A 19,220-nucleotide genomic window follows, 5' to 3' on the forward strand; every position below is an offset into this window, starting at 1 on the left:
CTGCTTGACCCAAGACACTGTCCAGAGACGCTGCTGTAGTTCAGACACAAATAGAATGCATTTTCACCCCTTTTCCCATGCATATCTGAGAAATAAGAGCCATGGGGGACATAAAATACTGAGAACAATACCTGAGCTATATTGCATTTGTTTATCTGTAAATAGAGCCATTTGCTCTCATTTAGTTGGCCGTTTTGCAGATTTTTTGTTTTTAATACCCATGTTTACTTGCATACAGATTTCTCAGATGGTGTCAGAAGGCAACCGAGAGGGTCTAAATGAAGCCGCGCTCAACCGCTACAACGCCGACCGGCCCAGTGCATACAGCAGCCCTGCTGCTCCACCTTCTGCCCCGGTCACCACAGCACCGTCCAGTGGCACCTCCGCTGCTGCATCCTTCTTTGCCAGGTAAGAATCTGGGTTTGATGTCACATGACCTCAGCAGACTGCGGTTTGTTACAATTCTGTGCTATACTTTTAAAAACAAAGGTTCTTTTTTGGCACCTAAGATTCTATAAGTAACCTACTTTTCACATCCATAGAACATTTCCATGTCACAAAAGGTTCTTTATAGTGGAAAAACGTTTTTAAAATGTTCTTCACACTAAGAAAAAATGGTTCTTTTAAGAATGTTTCACAGAAAGGTTCTTTAGGGAACCAAAAATGATTCTTCGACTGGACATTAGCACTGTCATGTGACCTAAAGTGCTATGTTGCTTATATGGCTTCATCGGATACTAATGTGCCCATTGGATGCATACTTGAGAATCTTAGCTGAAGTAGTACATCATATGGTTATTTTTGGTATACTGTTTTATGGATACTACATATTTGGCAACATAAAATCAATAAAAAAATGTGCCTCTACCTACATTTTTTGCAAAACTACAAAAAATATACATATAAATACAATTCACACTAGTGGCAGTAAAAAAAAAAAAAAAAAAAGTATATATATATATATATATATTTTTTTTTATATATATATATTTTTTATTCCTTGTCACATAAATTCTGAGAATGGGGCAGAGTGTAGCTCAAGTGGTAGAGCATTGTGTTACCAAGCGCAAGGTAGGGGGATTGATCCCCGGGAACACATGATAGGTAAAAATTGATAGTCTGAATGCACTGTAAGTCGCTTTGGATAAAAGCGTCTGCCAAATGCATAAATTTAATTTAATTTTCAATAATAAAGACTTACTTTTGTGCATTTTTTGCACAATACTGTATTATGACCTCAAAATGCTTTAAGCATAGTGTATGATTTGTAAACTAATAGATTTTCGCATGTGCCTCACATAAGCAGCTCCATATGTGTGGTTTTTTTGACATAGTAAACTTGCTTGATAGCTCACCTGGTACAGCATTGCACTTACGATGTGTAGCACTCAGGTATGAATCCTATAAATCATGAGTCACGATAAGAGAATTCAAAGATTTGTTGAAGCTAAAATGGCATGGTTTCTTCAGCAAATGCAGTTTAAGTTATATTTGCTGTTGGTAACACTATCTGATAGGGTTAGGGTAGAGTTTAATTTAGGTGGTAAGTTATTTTCAAACTCAAAACAGTATTAAAATTTGAATGCCAATTACTAGACATTTACACATTTTATAATACAATTTTGCCAGATTCATCTGTTTTCAGTAAAACTGATATATATACATTAATATATTGAAATACATTGAAATTATATTGAAAGAAATGCAACACCATTTTGTAGAAATGTTGCTACAGGTTCTTTTTTCAATGAACCTGGTATTTGAACACTACTCATCCAATGCATAGTCTTTGACATAATAAGGATGTACACACAGTGTAGTACTGTAGGATTGGACACATATGAGTTGAATTAGTTTAAATGAAAATAATCCATCGTAGCATGAAAATTAATTTGCTCAGCTACAAAGTATGACAGCTTTCTGTGACACTTGGTCATATAATGTTGTCCAAAGAAAAAGCACAATACCAATCTCACACAAGCAGCCAATGATTTTTAGTCACCATATCCAACCAAACAATCTGATCACCAGTGAGATTTATTCTGTTAGCATGCTAGTTTTCTAACAGGAGTCACTGAATATAATTTAAAAACACATGATTCAAGTAGACAAGAAATAGATTTATTGAATTTTATCTACTTTAATGAGTCCTTCCTACTATAAGAGAGTGCAGTGTTAAGAAATGACAGCGTCCCTTCAACAAGCTGCTCTTCTTCAGCATTTTGGACCATGGTCTGAATATCTGATGAGCTTGACGCGCATCTGCAGCCAGCATAAAAACTCTTGTCACTTCACAGTCATACAGGGGGTGTAGAGGGATTTGGGGTCAAACACTGAGAGTGTCTGCATGTCCTCTCGAGTTCGATCCTTCACTCAAACTCATCGTCACAGCTGTCAGTTGTCAACAGGACAATTCTCACACATGCAAACATACTTGTACTAATGCACAGGCACTGGCAGGTGTTGTCATGTTAATGGTGTCATATGAGACGCTCTGATCACTGGGTGACTTTTTCCCATAGCTGTCTTTCTATAAAGAATCATCCGATGTAGTGTGAATCATTTGCTGCTATGATTGTGTGTATTGTCTTTTGAAACAGGCATTATGTCATTCTGTACTATGGGAAAGACATCCTCTCCTCTGTCAAGTGATTCGTGCTCTGGTCTGTGTCGCCCAGTGGGGCCGTGGGAGGGGGAGCGGACATAGATCATGGGCTTTTATCAGAGCTGGAGTCGAGGAGGAGAGTGCTGGAAGATAGCAGGAGACGAATGGCTCATGTGAAACCTCAAAACCTTTCGTTTTCGTGAGAGCCTCTAATAAATCAGTCCTACTACAGCAGCTGGATTTTATGAATTTATTTGTATCAGAGGGCTACAGCTGTGGTGGCACTGTGATTTTATCTTCCTCTCCTCCATCTTATTATTTGTGCCCACTATGCCAAACGACAGGCCAAAAATGAAAGGAAGAAATCTCACCTTTCAATTAAAGCTTTTCAGGGATTGTGCAGGTTTTATGAAGGTCATCTGAAGACATTTTAAAGAACAAGTAAAGAAAATTTTAAGTCCAAATTGAACGGAGCACAACATAATATGTCAGCATATTTTTTAAATGTAAGGAGCAGAAAATGAGTTCCAACAGGTCTCCATTACTTTTTAATTCATTTGACAAAAAAAAACAAAAAAAAAACAAGCTTAACTAGATTATGGAAGGAATGATTACTGTACTTTCTGATCACACTATAAAAAAATAAATCAGTTTTGTTTTCTCAGAAACTGTTTTTTGATTAAAGAACAAGAACAAATATTTGCCAACAGATTTAAAAAATAATAAAAATTCAATGGAAAACGTTTTCATACCTCATTGGGAGATATTTGTTCTTTTAAATATAAACTCACTTAATTTTGCTTAATTTCTCAGAAAACAAGACTTCAACTATCTTTGTATACCATACATGTATCTATATTATACATGTATAATACATGTATCTTGATTTAAGGCTGTTCAGATATTTATATTAAAAAAACAAGACAAACATAATGTGCCTTGCCAGCAAAAACATAGCCTTGTCTTTATGGACTACTTTGAAAAATATCTGAGCCTTAGAATTGTCATAGTAAGTTAGATTTTATTAAATGCTATTTAAGCTTCTTCGTCTTCTTCTTCTGAGACAAATTTTGGACTGTATCTTTTCCTAGAGTTTTCATGCTAGAACCACCATTTGGTCAGACCCTTTAGGCTGCTATGTCTTTTCTAACTGACCCGACTTATGATTTTCATTAAACAGAATGATCACAACTTTGAAAAGACCCATAGACTTATGTTGAGGGGGTCAAAACTTTTGTACAATGTGACTTATAGAGTGTCGAAGCTGTCTATCACTAGCAAAGCTTAAGGACTATCTTGGATAACATGCTACATCATACTAGCAACATACTAAAACATGTTAACAATATGCTAATCATGCCAAAAACAGGCTATCAACATGCTAATCATGCTAAAGACATGCTAACAACATGCTAATCATGCTAACGACATGCTAGCAACATGCTTATCATGCTGCAATGTTCTATCAACTGTCTAATCTGTCCATCTAAATTTTCAAATTTCATTTTTTTTCAACTGCTTCAAACTTTCAGGCTAGGCTTTATCAAGCCAACTTCAAAGTTTGTTCACAAACTTTACTCATCTAGTTGGTGAACTGTCATTTGAGAAGGTCTGCTTTTATGAATAAATAAATAGCTGTCCAAGGGTGTGTTTCCCAAAAGCAAATTCTGATTTTAAGTTGTGTAACTTAATTTCTCCAACAATGCCTCATACTATGGTGGGTAAGCAGTTAGTCACATAGTTGTACAGGAAAAGCAGGACTTTACCAGTTGGACACCAAGTGAAGCACTGTGATGCAACTCTGAAGAAATACCCATCCAAAATCCTTTTACACGCTTTGTCAGTGAACATACCCTCAGCGTGTTTCTAAACGGAGACTTTAACATGGCTTTGAGGTATCACTAATCTTCCTGTCACAATCTCAAACCTCTGTGGTTTGATTCGTTGTCCTCAGGTGAGAGGAAGTAAAGCCCTTTTGGAAGTGAAGATATGTGACAGTAGTGCTAACCTCAGCTTCAACTTTAGTAGGAAAGACGTTTCCCTTTGATATGACATTTGGATGATATTAGATACTAATCTAGCTCACTCTAAAATTCAGACATCAGACTAATTGATATGTTAGAGAGAAAAGTGAGCTAGAGAGCTAGAAGGTGTGTGTGTGTGTACAGTAAAAACAAAGTAATGTGTTTACTTTCTTAAAATATGATTTATTGGTGCATGTTATTCCAAAGAAAGACTTTGTAATCTTCAATTAAAATGCATTCACTTGCTCTACATATGAAATGCCTGCTAATACACACATCTTTATGGATTATAGAAGTAAATGGAAGTACATTTTTTGACATTTAGATTATATTTGTAGATCAAGAGCAAGTGTCAGGTCTGTGATAGAATCCCTCCAGCTTCCTGATAGGCTGTTTAAATCACTTTAGTTGTCTGTTGAAGATGGTGGCTGCTGATTGGCTGGTTGTTTTATCCAATTAGCTCACTGAAAGGTGCCTGGGAACATGATTATATGGTTTCTTGTTATTGTGTTTTTGTTTTATCCAATTAGCTCACTGAAAGGTGCCTGGGAAGATGATTTGTTTCTGAGATGTAGTATGGTTTTAGATGAGGGATAAACAAATATGACTGATGACATTTAACCTCATCTGTAGAATGAATTGTTACACTGCTTGTGCGCTCTTAATCCCTGAGAGGGATCTTACTGTAGATGTATTGCTCAAACACTGTAAATATTTCTTTAATGCTCAGATCACAGAGAGGTTAAGAGGCGTCCAGTGAGATTTACTGGCCTCATATCAACTATGCTGGCAGAAACCAGACCGAGTGAATGTACTAGATCTGTGCTTCTCAACTGGTGTGCCACAGACAGCAGATGCAAATAACTACAGCTATAGTTTTAATAATGCATAAATAGGAAAATGAAAAAAACATAGGCTTATGAGCCAGGGATATTGTAGGTAACTAAAGCTGAAACTAAAAATAAATAAACTAACTAAAATAAAATGTTAACTGAAATAAAATATAAAAAACTTTTCTTATCTCAGCTAATTACCAAAGCAACATTCCTAATTTCAATTTAGTTTAATTTAGTAAGTTGATAAAATGACCAAAACTAAAACTGATATAGAAATTCATAAAGTGAAAAAATTAATTATAGAACAGCCATACATTAAACGAAAACTACTGAAAATGACTACTAAAACTGGTGAAAATGAATAAAAAATAAAAATAGCCAAGTATAAAAAACAAAAACTACTAAAATGAAAAACAAAAACACAAATAAAATTACTAAAACATTAACTAAAATTAAAATAAAAAACAGAAAAATATTAATAAAAATTTGTATCCCAATGATACTAAAATAACACTATTACAAGGAAAAAACATCTCTCATAGCATCTGTTGTTAATCATCAAAACATGTGTGTCCAGTAAAACAAAAAACAGAGAGAGAGAGAGAGAGAGAAAATATTTGCCATTTTGCCAAAAAATGGCAAAAAATCATCTTCAATATAAACAGGTATATAAAACAATATAAAACAAAGGCGAATGAATGAATGAATGTTTTTTTTTTTTGGTGCAGTGAATTATTGTCTGATTTTGTTTAATTCATTAAATATTATAATAAGAATATAATGTACCATTTATAATAAGTAATATAGTTATGTGTGTGTGTGTGTGTGTATATATATATATATATATATATATATATATTATGTATCATAAATGTATTATGTATAATGATTTTAGGGATATTTCTGTTTATGACAAGCTGTTTGATAATGTCTTGGTTCGGCCTTCATTTCCAGAGTAAAATCCTCAAGTAAAACCAGTTAAAAACCACAGACTATATAATTTTTTATATATAAAAGGTCCTCCCACGCTTCTTGTGTTGCTATTGATTCTGCATTTTTCCACATGTGTCTGCTGCTCATCTCTTCTTTCATAGCAGTGAAAGAAGGAAAGGAGCAGGAGAGAGTGTTCTGCGTGATTAATAACCGCTGTGCCCTCATGTAGCAGACAATGTCAGCCATCCTTCGGCAGTAAAAAAAAGAAGGTTGTAAATTTCAGCTGAAGGTGCGGGTTTACATGAAGGACAGCCCTCTTTTGTGTATATATGTGTCTCGGCCTGTTGTTTGACAGGTAAAGATGATCCTGCCAAAGTGTGTGTGTATGTGTACACCTGGCACACATTTTTCTCTTTTTTTGTAGCAGGACCGTGTCACACCCCTTGCGCTTTTCCTTTTTCCTCTGTCTTTGCTCTGTAAAATTTACAGACGTCGTAACATGCCTTCTTGAGAGAGTGCTGTGCTTTATGGGACAGGTGTCATGACCTGACCATCCGGATGTGTTCAGTTAAAGATGTGGCAGGGCTGTCAATTTCAACTGTGCATCTGTAATTTACACGCTTTCTTTCCAGAAACCAAGAAACACACTCTGTTCTTTTTTTTGATATGTGATTCTCTCTCTCTCTCTCTCTCTCTCTCTCTCTCTCTCTCTCTCTCTATCTCTCACTCTCTTGATCTCTCTCTCTTTGAATTTCATAGTATATCATTGTATATTATATATTGCAGTTGTTTATTATAAAAACATTTATAATTTACATTTACCAAAAATTATTCCAAACAAAGTCACAACAAGAACTGTTGCATGTTTTCAAGTGACTATTGGTTTTGCACCTAAATGAATCTATTTTTGAGCAAATCTTTGAATGAATGATTAATTGACTCATTAATGAAGAAGATCTCTTGAATGAACAGTATTTGGAATGAATTGGTTGAGGAAATGATTCAGTGACTCATGAAGACAGTCACTTCAATGAACAATCTAGTTAAAATCCTTTTAACAGTAAAGAATCTTTATTTTATTTTATTTTTATTTCATTTATTTTTATGTAACAAAAGGTGTTTTGGACATTTTTTTCAAATGTGGATTTATTTTATGTAAAAATTTAGTTTTAGTTAGTTTTAAGCAACTGTAAAACTACTAATAAAACAATTAATAATATTTTTATCATCTTAAAATAAAGAAACTTTAATAATTAATTATTATTATTATTTATTATAATTTAAATAATAACTTTAATTTAATTTAATTTAATTTAATTTTCTGGGCCTGAACAGGAATATCGATATGAGGACATTTTTCATAAGTGGATTTTCTAACCCTGTGTTGGCTCCATCAGCTCCTGTCTGTGAGTTGCTGTCTGCTGTTGGCACACGATGAATAGCTGATCTTACTGCTGCTGCTATCTGCCTGCGTGAGAGACTCTATCATCAACCCTGCTCGCTGGAGTCAGGGGCCAACTGTCACCCCTCCGCAACCATGCCTGACTTTTCAACAGCCCCTCCTCTGCTTTCCTCGGCTTCACTCAGCCATGTCACGTTCCTGTGGCTCTCGTTTGTTCCTGCGGTACCCCTGATCCCTGGTCTTAGCCGCTGCACTTTAAGTAAGGACACACTGACCTAAAATGGTACAGCAGGCAGCCCATATGGATGTGTTCTTTTAATGTTTTTGTAGAGGAAAAAGCCTTTCAGTGTTGTGGTTTCTTATCTGGAGCTCAGGCTGCGTCTGTTCTATATCATAGTTTCCATGCTTTCCTATATGGATCTTTATCACTGTATTAGTAATCTTTCATCCCGTTGTTTAAAGTGGGGTTATGCAAGGATGTGAACACTATATTCCTAGATTTGCTTGTGGTATTCCATTTTTTTACACTCCTTAAGAATGTTCTTGTGCCGTAAGGTGATCTTGACAGCATTCAGAAGCCGTATCAGTTAGATCTATTTCTAGATCTGCCCTGGACCACTCAGGTGTGCCGTCCCAGGATGGTTGGCACAGGAATGGGTTTCTCTCGTGCAGAAGGTAAATTGACATCTCAGCAATGGCTCAATTCCAGTACAGGTCGTTCTCCTCCTCTTTCTCAATCCATCTGCTTCTCCTCCACCCTCACAGCCCTGCTGTACCCCCATCTAAACACCCTCCCCAGAGCCCACTGCTGCTGTTTTGTTGTTTCTTTATGGTTTTTTGTTGTTTGTTTGGTTGTTTTTTGGTTTTTGAGTGTTGAGGGAAGATTAATGTTTTTTGTGGTTTGTGGTGTATTATGTTTATTTATGTATTTATTTACTTAATTACTCTTACTTTTACTCTTACTCTTACTCTTACTTAATTTATTTATTTATTTCCTAAAAGTCCAGTATTTCCATATAAATAAACACACACATTTATTTTTATAATAATTTATTTTATTATATTTATTATTTTTTTCTGAAATAGACATATATTTATTTTCTTATGTATGTACTTATGCGATTGCTGTTGTATTTATGTTTATTTTTTATATTTTTGAAATTGATTGAAAATATAAACATTTATTTATTTATTGCCTAAATAAAATAAATGACTAGATTTCCTTGCCTGCCTAAAATGGCATATTTTGAATATTTATCATATTTTAACATATGATACTCAATATTTGCATATACAAATAAATAAATGAATTCTGTCTGTCTGTCTGTCTATATATATATATATATATATATATATATATATATATATCTATATATATATATATATATTATATATATATATATATATATCACATTATATACTCACATACAAACAATTGTATTTTTATCATTTAATTGTATTGAAATTATGATGAAAAAAATTACATTATTTATTTCCTAAATAAATTATTACATTTGCCTGCCTGCATAAAATGGCTGCTTAAATTTCCCTTCGGAACAGCCGATTTACATTTTTCTAGAAAACAGAACCTTTTTGTTACTGTTCATTTCTAATACTGGCATTCTCGTGTTCCCCCTGAAGAAGAAGCTTTAATCAGAAACAGATTTCATGACCTGTATTCTGATCCTTTCACTGTGCTACAGATGGTTTGTGTGTGAACAAATGAAGGTGGGGTGCGGGGAACGTACCCCTGAGATGATATAATGCGAGCAGCCATGTGGAACCGCTGCCACTGTCACTATGTGCAGCGCGTGTCGATTCGTTCATTAACTCTCCTGTGCTTCCATCTCCGCGGAGCTAAAGTGCCACCCCCCTCGACCTGGACCTCGCAGTGCTCCACCTCCTTACCATTTTACTTCACCGTGGCCCTTAAAACAAGCAGAGTCGCCTCAGAAAGCCCTCACATGAGCAGTGACCCCTCCTCTGCAGTCGTCTCTCTGCCCACACTCTGGAATGATGGATCGAGCTGCCGAAGTGCCGTGGCTGCGGGTGAGAGCTTTCATTAGTGTCCCTCTAAAGAGCCCAGCCTGATTTATTCCATAAATATTCACCTCAGGAGACGCCTGTCTCTGAAGGCATTTCACTACAGCATATGTGTGTATATATAGATATGTATATTCATGTTTGACACTAACACTTTTGCTCTAAATTAGCCTATTCTTGTTATTTTCACCCAGAGTAGCATTTCAGATATGTTTTATTCCTTTATTTGTGACTTTATGAGGGGAGGCAACTGTTGCTTTATGGACGATAATGCTTTCTCTGATTTAGGCCAAATCACCTTAGCAATCACCTAGGCAGCAACTCAGAAAACCCTAATAATCCTATAGCAACACACTGATAACCACATAGCAACACCCTGACAACCACTCAGAACACCCTAGCAACCACATAGCAACATACTGAAAAACATTTAGAATACAACATCTTAAAGCCACTCAGAACATCTAAGTTACACCATAACAACTGCATAGCAACATGCTAAAAACCACTCAGAACACCCTAACAACCACATAGCAACACCCTGGCAACCACTCAGAACACCCTAGCAACTGCATAACAACATGCTAAAACCACCCAGAACACCATTTTAACCACATAGCAACATACTCACTTAGAATTCAACACACTAAAGCCACTCAATACATCTTAGCATCACCCTAGCAACCACTCAGAACACCTTAGCAACCACATAATAACATAATGAAAAACACTCAGAATGCTTTAGGAACTATATATCAACACCTTGGCAACCTGATAAACCCTAAATGCTAAACCACTGAGAACATCTTAGCAACACCTTGGCAACCATTCTGAACACCCTAGCAACTGCAATGCAACATATTAAAAATATTACTTGACAAAGTCTTGCTACAGAAAATTATTCTATTATAACCATTAGAACTTGTGAGTGTACAGTTATACTCTTTACAAAAACATTCAGAACATTTTGTGGTGTGCTCACACCAAAACCGAAGCGAATATTTGCATTGCTTTACTCGCTCTAGATTACTCACGGGATATAAAAAACATTTTGTTGTTTTTCGCATCACTGGCATGAATATAAACATAAAAATATTGTTTGAAAATATTTGTGGGGTGTTTTCCTCTTGAGTTGAAATTTTACAACTTGCGTGGAAGATGTGATTGAGGCAGATATTTCACATTTGCGACAAACGCATTGCCCAGTTCGCACCATCTGTATCGCCTGGCGTGAATTTGTGTCTATTTGCATCTTTTGCATTGATTTGTATGTAATCTACTTGTGCTAATAATTGATTTCACTTTAGGTGTGCACACACCATTATAACCACATAGCAACACCCTGACAATCACCCAGAATGCCCTACCAACATGCATAGCAACATGTTAGAACACATAAAATGCCTCACATTAACAACCCACATGGTTGTGAAAGAAATAACAAAGAACAAACAATTTTTCTGTGCGTTTAAGTAATGCATTTTCTAATGAAGCGGATTATGAATTTTACAGGCAATGAAAAAAACACACTCAGAGTTTGTGACAATAAGAATTTTGTTTAAAGCTGGAATTATGATGATAAACCTGAGCTGCAAGCGATGGACTTTACCATGCATATTGTTTGACAGAAAGGAGGGGCTGCTTAAAATTCAGAGCAATTAACTCCTGATCCCATCCATTTAGCTGTGAGAGGATGTGAGCGATCACTTAAAGAGCGTTACAAAGCACTGACAAGTGGGCATCAGGCCTTGTAATGACCCTGACATAAATTATAAATGCAGGTTAGAGCCAGAGATGATTATGAGCTCTTCCTGCACCATAACCACCACAGGCATTGCTGAACACAGACATCCAACCTAATATTCAGAGTAATGGTCATTTGGAGGTTTTTATTTGGTTGATTTTCAGTCTTTTACAGTACATTTGGTCCCAAACTGGAATATGTGTTCACATTTGGTCTCCTATTAGCATTGATTTCGCTATAGAGGACAATTAGACCATAGTCCCGTGATGAATTGACATAATTTGACTCACCAGAAGAGTCAGACCCTGTGATCGCAGTGAGTTACTATCTAACAAGCTACGGCCAAATGACATGCTTAAGCACAGAGGTTAATAATATAACAGCCCCGGAGTCAGACATCGATGAGAGCCGCAATAATTCTGATGATAATCATGGTAATTACCATCAGCATTATCACTCAGAGGCATGAAATTGACCTCTAGAGGTCAGCCTGGATGGATTTAAGATAAGAGCATGCAGGTCTTCTTTCCATTCACTGATCTAATTAAATGTAAATAGAGGGTGAGATTGCCTACAATTCCCATAATTCCCTTACACTGCCAGTGGCTATTGTAGGAGGGAGGCATGGCAAAAACTCTCCACCCACACTCTATGGCTTTGTTCCAAAGGTTAGTGAGCTGTTCTAGATAGACAACTGACTTCTAAGAAGCATCCTAACTGAAATGTAAATTTAAAAGTGGCTGATTTTAAATTCTACATAGGCAGCAAGCCCGTGCACCTCATCTCCATGGAAAGGCTCACACAAATATTCCATTAGAACCAGCTATTTTATCATATTTTGTATAACATCTTTTTTTTAAATAGTTTTAATTTTATATTACTATACTTTACAATCAATCCTATTATAATATAAAAAAAAAGAATTCTAAATGATGTATTTTATCATATATTATGTTTTTTAATACATCCTATCATACTTTAAATAAATAATATTTGATATTAAATGATAAATTCTGTATATTGTACTATAATTTTGATATTTATATTTTATATTTTGTATATTTTATCTTTTATAATAAATCATATTATAATACTTTGAATAACTGTATTTTATTTTTAGATTTTATATTTAATTATAAATTGTGTATAATTTTATCATCATATTTTTGTGTTGTTTTAAATAAAGTTTAATAAATAAAACTATTATAAAAATTATGTATTTTATATACTTGTATTTTTTATATTATTTATTATATTTTAGAAGAAATCCCATTATAATACTTTGAATAAACGATATATAATATATATATGAGATATATTATATATATATATATATATATATATATATATATATATATATATATATTTTACAATGAATCCTTATTAATTATAAATTATGCATTAATGTCTTTTGTATTATTTAACTTTATAATAAATTCTATCATAATATTTTGAATAAATTATAATTTATTATGAATTATAATTTATGTATTTTTTTATTTTATTATACATTATACTTTGCAATAAATCCTTTAAAACAACTATTTTGCTTCATGCTGCCCTAAGAATTTGGCCAAAATTAAGTATCTTAGTCTCCTATGATGCCTTAAAATGCTGCTTATGTAGGCAGCTCACTAGGTTTTGGCACAAAGCTTTTGATTATTGAACATTAAGAATTTGCATGTTGTCCAATTACAGCAAGCCCTTGCCTCCCGGTCCCCTGTTTCCTGCCTTGGCTGACATTATTAATTTTGGAGGGCACCCTGGAGCCTGTGAAGCAGAGGATCTTTGGTACTATAAATGGATACACAGCCCGCTTTGGTCTTAATTGAGTCTGATGTTCTTCTGCATGCGCTCCAGATCTACAATATTTTTCTCAACACAAATATTCAGTGGCCTGATAAAGAACTTGTCTAATGTAATATTTATTGAAATTGTCCAAAATGACTTTATTTACTTTAAATTCATGTTTCAGGTCTTATTGTGCAAGGATGTTCAATGCATGTTATTCCAAAGAAAAAAATGTTTTTATTCTACTTTTTTCTTAGTAGTTCCATTAGCTATTATAACCAATAGCCAAATGACTATTTAAGCATAATTTTAAGCTAATTATGTTTGGTAAAACAGCCTTTTCAATACGTTGCATTGTTAATTTGGCTATCAGAAACATGTTGTTGCATTCCTACATTTGTCCTTTAGCATCTGAGTCACATATGCCCATCAGTCAGTCCCTTTGTCAGCTGTTAACTAGCGTCACCATAGTAACAGCACATTCAATACTGGTGTGTTCCTCAGTCTGGAGCCGGCAGTAATGGATCTGGCCTTCAGGAGGCTCAGCTCACCTCAGCACCACTTAAGCTATGCGTTTATGTCTTGTTTGTAGACTTAAAACCGTTTGGATTCCCAAGCAACCTTTTTAGCTCAACAGAAGCAGCCCATTTTGCATCCATGTAACGTATTTTAGAGTAAAACAGGATATATGAAACAAAGAACTGACTGGAATTCATGACTTAATCTATTAAAAAAAAAAGTAAATTATATTATTTACATTGAATATTTTTTTATATTGATATACATGTATATATCATTATATATGACCAGGCTGTTTCTTTGGCCTTTCACAACCATGGCTTTGCCAATGCTGACTCACTAAGGCAGAATTCTGATTCAAAGCACTCTCAGCCTCTCAGTGGTTTGTTTGATGATCCAGTGAAGAAGCAGCTTCATCTTCTGAGCTTGACTGTCTGGAAGAACCTTATCTGCAGAAACAGCCTCCAAGAGCCACACAGCTCCACAGGTCAGAGTCCCCAGGATTTAAATGGGTCCAACTCCTCTGGTTATGCTCTATTTTAGCATCTTCATCCTTTTGACAGTCCTTCACATATCTATAGACTCTTGCACTTACAATTTTTGAATTATTAATCTTTAATATGAGTCTGATAAAGAATTACTACCTGAAATCACAAGCAAGAATGAACAGCACAAAAACATACTGATAATAAACTTTGAGTCATTATGAATAATAGAAAATAGAAACAAATAACTATGTTTTTAAGGACAAAAACAGGGTTATTTTTGAAAGTACTACTGCAACAAAGTCACTGAGGAGAGAGATAAAAGAAAAAATCATTTGCTAGTTAAAAATAAGTTTGGAAGAAGTAATTTCTCATTGGATTGCTGTGATTTACCCTTGGTTTAATCTGAGCGAGCTGACTTTAGACCCTAAAATAAATGCTTCTCAGCCCAGTCAATTAACTCATAATGGCTCATTAGGTATTCCAGATACTAACTAAAGTAAACAGCTTCATTAGTAGCAGATCTCTCGACATCAGAGAACTGTGGCATCGCTTGGCAATGGGAAAGCTAATGCAGAAAGCTAATAAATTAGTGATTAATTTTCAAACCAGGCCCAAAACCTAAACCATGTCAGAAGTGTGGATATAAAAGAGGCTGAGAGATAGTGTCAGTCAGGTTTTTAATTGAGTGAGGCATTTAATTAGAATCCCGAGGCCAGAGTTTGGCTACAGAGTTCTGCTCATTTAAATATGAATAACCACTGCAAGTTCTATTTGCTACAGTGCCGTGTCTTAATTCACATACTATCTGTACTGAACCATAAAGATAAGAATTTAAGCATCCCAAATCATTATATGCTAAAAATATACCAGTTGTCCAAATTATATGCTTTTCTTGAGTTCTTGCATATGTGCATGTTTTACTGGCAAATTTTGCCCACAAATAGTTTGTGTTGATTCTCATTTTCTGTGTCCTAAATGTCCTATCCAAATACACACACACACACACACACACACACACACACACACACACACACACACACACACACACACACACACACACACACACACACACACACAGACACACAGACACAGACACACAGACAAACAGACACAGACACAGACATGCATACATTTTTAAATACATAATACATTTAAGAATATACAAAGATTATGGCAAATAAATTGACAGTATATGTGTTTATATATATTTGCTTTAATATATTTTTCATATGTATTTATATTTAATATGAACTGTACATATATTTCCCCAAATTTTGTGGTCAGTAGCGTTGTTTTCATGTTTTTGAAGTATATTTTTGATAAAAAAAATAGGAAAACAGTATTATTGTGAAATATTATTAAAATGACTGTTTCCTATTTTTATATATTTTAAAATGTAATTTATTTCTGGGATGGAAAAGCTGAATTTTCAGGATTCTTTGATGAATATAAAGTTGAAAAGACCAGTACAGAAATCTTGTAAAATTATAAATGTCTTTACTGTCACTTTTATTCAGTTTAATGCCTGAAAATAGTAATAATAAAAAAAAAAAACATTTTTAAACAATTTTAAAATCTGATATATGTTTATATTGTTAATATATGTTTATACTGTGAAAAATATATTTTGAAAAAATATATTTTGCATTTACTTAATGTATTTGATGAATATATTATCCAATGAAATACATTTTGTAATATATTTTGGCATTTGATGGTTTGGTTCATGTACTTCCTTAAGCTGCGCTGGTTATATATTTGAAATATAAGCTGCTAACATACACAAACTAAAGCAGTGCACGACATGGATGTTTATAATAAAAATAAAATTTTATGACATGATATAATGTCCTAATTTTGCCACACAAGTTGAATTTGGTTTAGCATACTAGCATATTACTTTCTGTTTCTGTCATACAAAAACAGCGTAGTATGCTAAATCATCCAGAGTCCTGCTACACACACTTTCCTATTACTAACAAAGTACATACTTGAGTTCATATTACAAGTATGCAAAGTCATCAAGTAACATTTTTCTTCCACTGAAACCATGAACCATTCTAATTGTTTTCGCTAATGAGACTCATTAGCACAAATAAGCTGACATATATGAAGCAGATATGTATATCCGTGGCTGAACCGCTGCCTGCTTATCTCTCGTCCCCGCTTACTCTCATTTTGAAAGCGAATCCCCTTTAATCTGCACCATATGGGTAAAATGCTGACTAATTAGAAGCGATATGTAACAGTTGTGTGTTATGTTAAAGCTCTAGGGTGTGTGCTATAGCAGTGGGAACGCTGTGGCCTGCCCCTTTCATGCTCTATGTTTGAGGTTGAATCTCAATGCGGCGGCTCGGCAGCTGTGGTTTAGAGCAGAATGTATGAAAAGTGACAGGGAAATTAGACGACAGGCCCTCTGACACAAAGTGCCGCCAGAACACGACTGCAGGGGAAATCAGGCTGCAGGCTTTCCTTCTTTCCAGCGCCGCAGGAGTGAAACGACATCACCCAGATATGTCTAAGGATGTTCTGAGTCCTTTGCGTTCGAGGAGATGAAGGTTGTTTTAAGGATAATAGTGAAGTTCAGCTCAGTTTCTGGCTACACAGAGAGCTGACGTTCATACTGACATTATTAGCCTGCTGGGTAGGTCTGACCCAGTGGATTAGTCACTTAGTGCCTTGGCTTGCCATGACCTGAGCATAATCTTTTGTGCCGTCTCAGTCTTTTATAAAATTTCTGACTTATCTATTTCTGACTGATTACTGAAAGTTGAGTTAATGTTTTCTGTTAGCTGGGAAGTCATAAATGAATCATATTCTTTTTTTTTTTTCACTTTTCTTGTTTGAGGTGCACATCTTCAGCTTCCATTGCAGTTTGTAGTTAAAAGTCTCTTCTTAACATACGTTCTTGCTCTCATTCTCATATCTGTGCAGCCTAAACATGAAGAGAGTTTCCATCAAGGTTTTGCATTTCATATTATATGTCCCCTTTCAGAACATTGGACATTAATTTTAGTGTCATTTAGTTTGTGGCCACTGCTGTATGATTTTCTGGAACAGTATGGAAAGAGTGAGTGCAGAGGTGCCAGAGCTCTAGGTCCAGCTTTACTGTTGCCTGTGGTGTTGAAAAGAAATCCTTGGAGAAGTGTGAGGTACGTTACAGATGGAGAGAGTGAGAAAGAGCGAGCGCGAGAGAGAACGAGATTGTTGCGAGGATTGAATAGTAGACATTATGAGCTGAGCACAGCGGCTGAGAGGAGGCAATGTGATGTTGTTCCTGTCTGTGTCTTCCCTGCTTCCTGTTTGGATGTCCTCACCCGGTCTCGCTTCATTTTGAGCCTGGACGTCCTTTTCTGGACAATGTAATCAGAAGAATAAGCCAAACAGAGACATGGAGGAGAGAGACTGAGAAAGATATGGTCAAAGTGTGAGAGAGAGGAAGGGAAGAGCAATGAAAGAGAGAGAGAGGGAGAGATGAGATTGGCGAGCCGGCGCGTAGGCAGTCAGGAGTGCTCAGGTGTGGGGATTAAGCTATCCGCTCATTGCCGAGGAACCGCTTCAGTCGATCTGCTGTGGATACATTAGAGGAGGGGCGCTCAACATTATCCACCATCCACAAATAGCACAACACGGAGAACTAATGGATTCCTGATGAGCTGTCAGAGTCCACATTCAATCTGGAGGACACCTGTTTAAGAGCGGACAGGAAGACAGAACTGGACACTCAGGGCTCCTCGGGCCCCCTAAATGATGGACAGGTGAGAGACAAGTAATCTTTTTCTCAAGCCTCAGTGGACTGAAATATCTTGCTGGTGGTGTTTGCTAAGGCGGAATATAATTCTCTAACATTTTAGTTGAGATAGTTACATTTGTTTGAGTTCATTTGTTGTATAGTTTTATTGGGACTTACTTCAGTTGGATTTACATTACTCAAGATATCTGAGTTGAGTCTATGTGGTAGATTTATGTTAAAAACTCCTTATATAAATATTCACCTGTGAGTGTATAGTTCAAAACTAACCACCTAGCAACTGCATAGCAATACACTAACAGGACGTTATGTTGTTAATATAATAGTTATCGTCATAGTTATTGTATATAGCTAGTGTGAACTGGCCTTTATTTCAGACACATTTACCTTAACAACCACATACCAGTGCCTTGGTAACCAACTGTAATATTCTAACAATGCCATAGCAACATGCTGACAACAAGATGACCTTAGCAACTATATGGAATCGCCCTGGCAACCTCCCAGAACATCCTAGCAGCTTCATAGCAACATGCTGACATCCACAAGACCTTAGCAACTGTATGGTAATTGCCTAGCATCCGCCCAGAACACCCTAGCAACTCCGTAGCAACAGGCTGAAAACCAGAAGTTCTTTGGCAGTGCTCTGCCAACCAGCCGGAACACCCTAGCAACCCCATAAAAACATGCTGACATCTACAAGACCTTAGCAACTGTATGATAATTCCCTGGCAACCATCCAGATCACCCTGGCAACTCCATAACAACATGGTGACAGGCAGAAGACCTTAACAACTGAATGGTAATTCTCTAGCAACTGCCCAGAACACCGTAGCAACTCCGTAGCAACAGGCTGGCAACCAGAAGTCCTTTGGCAATAGCCTGGCAACCACCCCAAACACCCTACAAACTCCAAAGCAACATGCTAACAAACAGAAGACCTTAGCGACTTTATAGTGATGCCATGTCAACAACCCAGAACTCTCTATTATCACAACAGTGTGTTATGGACAGTTTATAGTTGATATTTTTTGTGATGGGGCTTTAATTTAATGGCTAAATTATTTTAATTTGTGTTTATATA

General features: G+C 35.7%; 1 protein-coding gene across 1 annotated transcript in view; it reads left to right on the plus strand.

The window, feature by feature from the left end:
* The window catches only part of LOC109108051 (kinesin-like protein KIF26B), a 92,205-nt gene that overhangs the window by 42,712 nt on the left and 30,273 nt on the right, over positions 1-19,220 (plus strand). The window contains exon 4 of the mRNA XM_042743279.1: positions 239-408. Coding sequence (XP_042599213.1) covers positions 239-408 — 170 coding nt within the window. The remainder of the gene's footprint in view (positions 1-238; positions 409-19,220) is intronic.

The sequence above is a fragment of the Cyprinus carpio genome, chromosome B17 (assembly GCF_018340385.1).
Source record: "Cyprinus carpio isolate SPL01 chromosome B17, ASM1834038v1, whole genome shotgun sequence".
NCBI classification, from domain to species: Eukaryota; Metazoa; Chordata; class Actinopteri; order Cypriniformes; family Cyprinidae; genus Cyprinus; species Cyprinus carpio.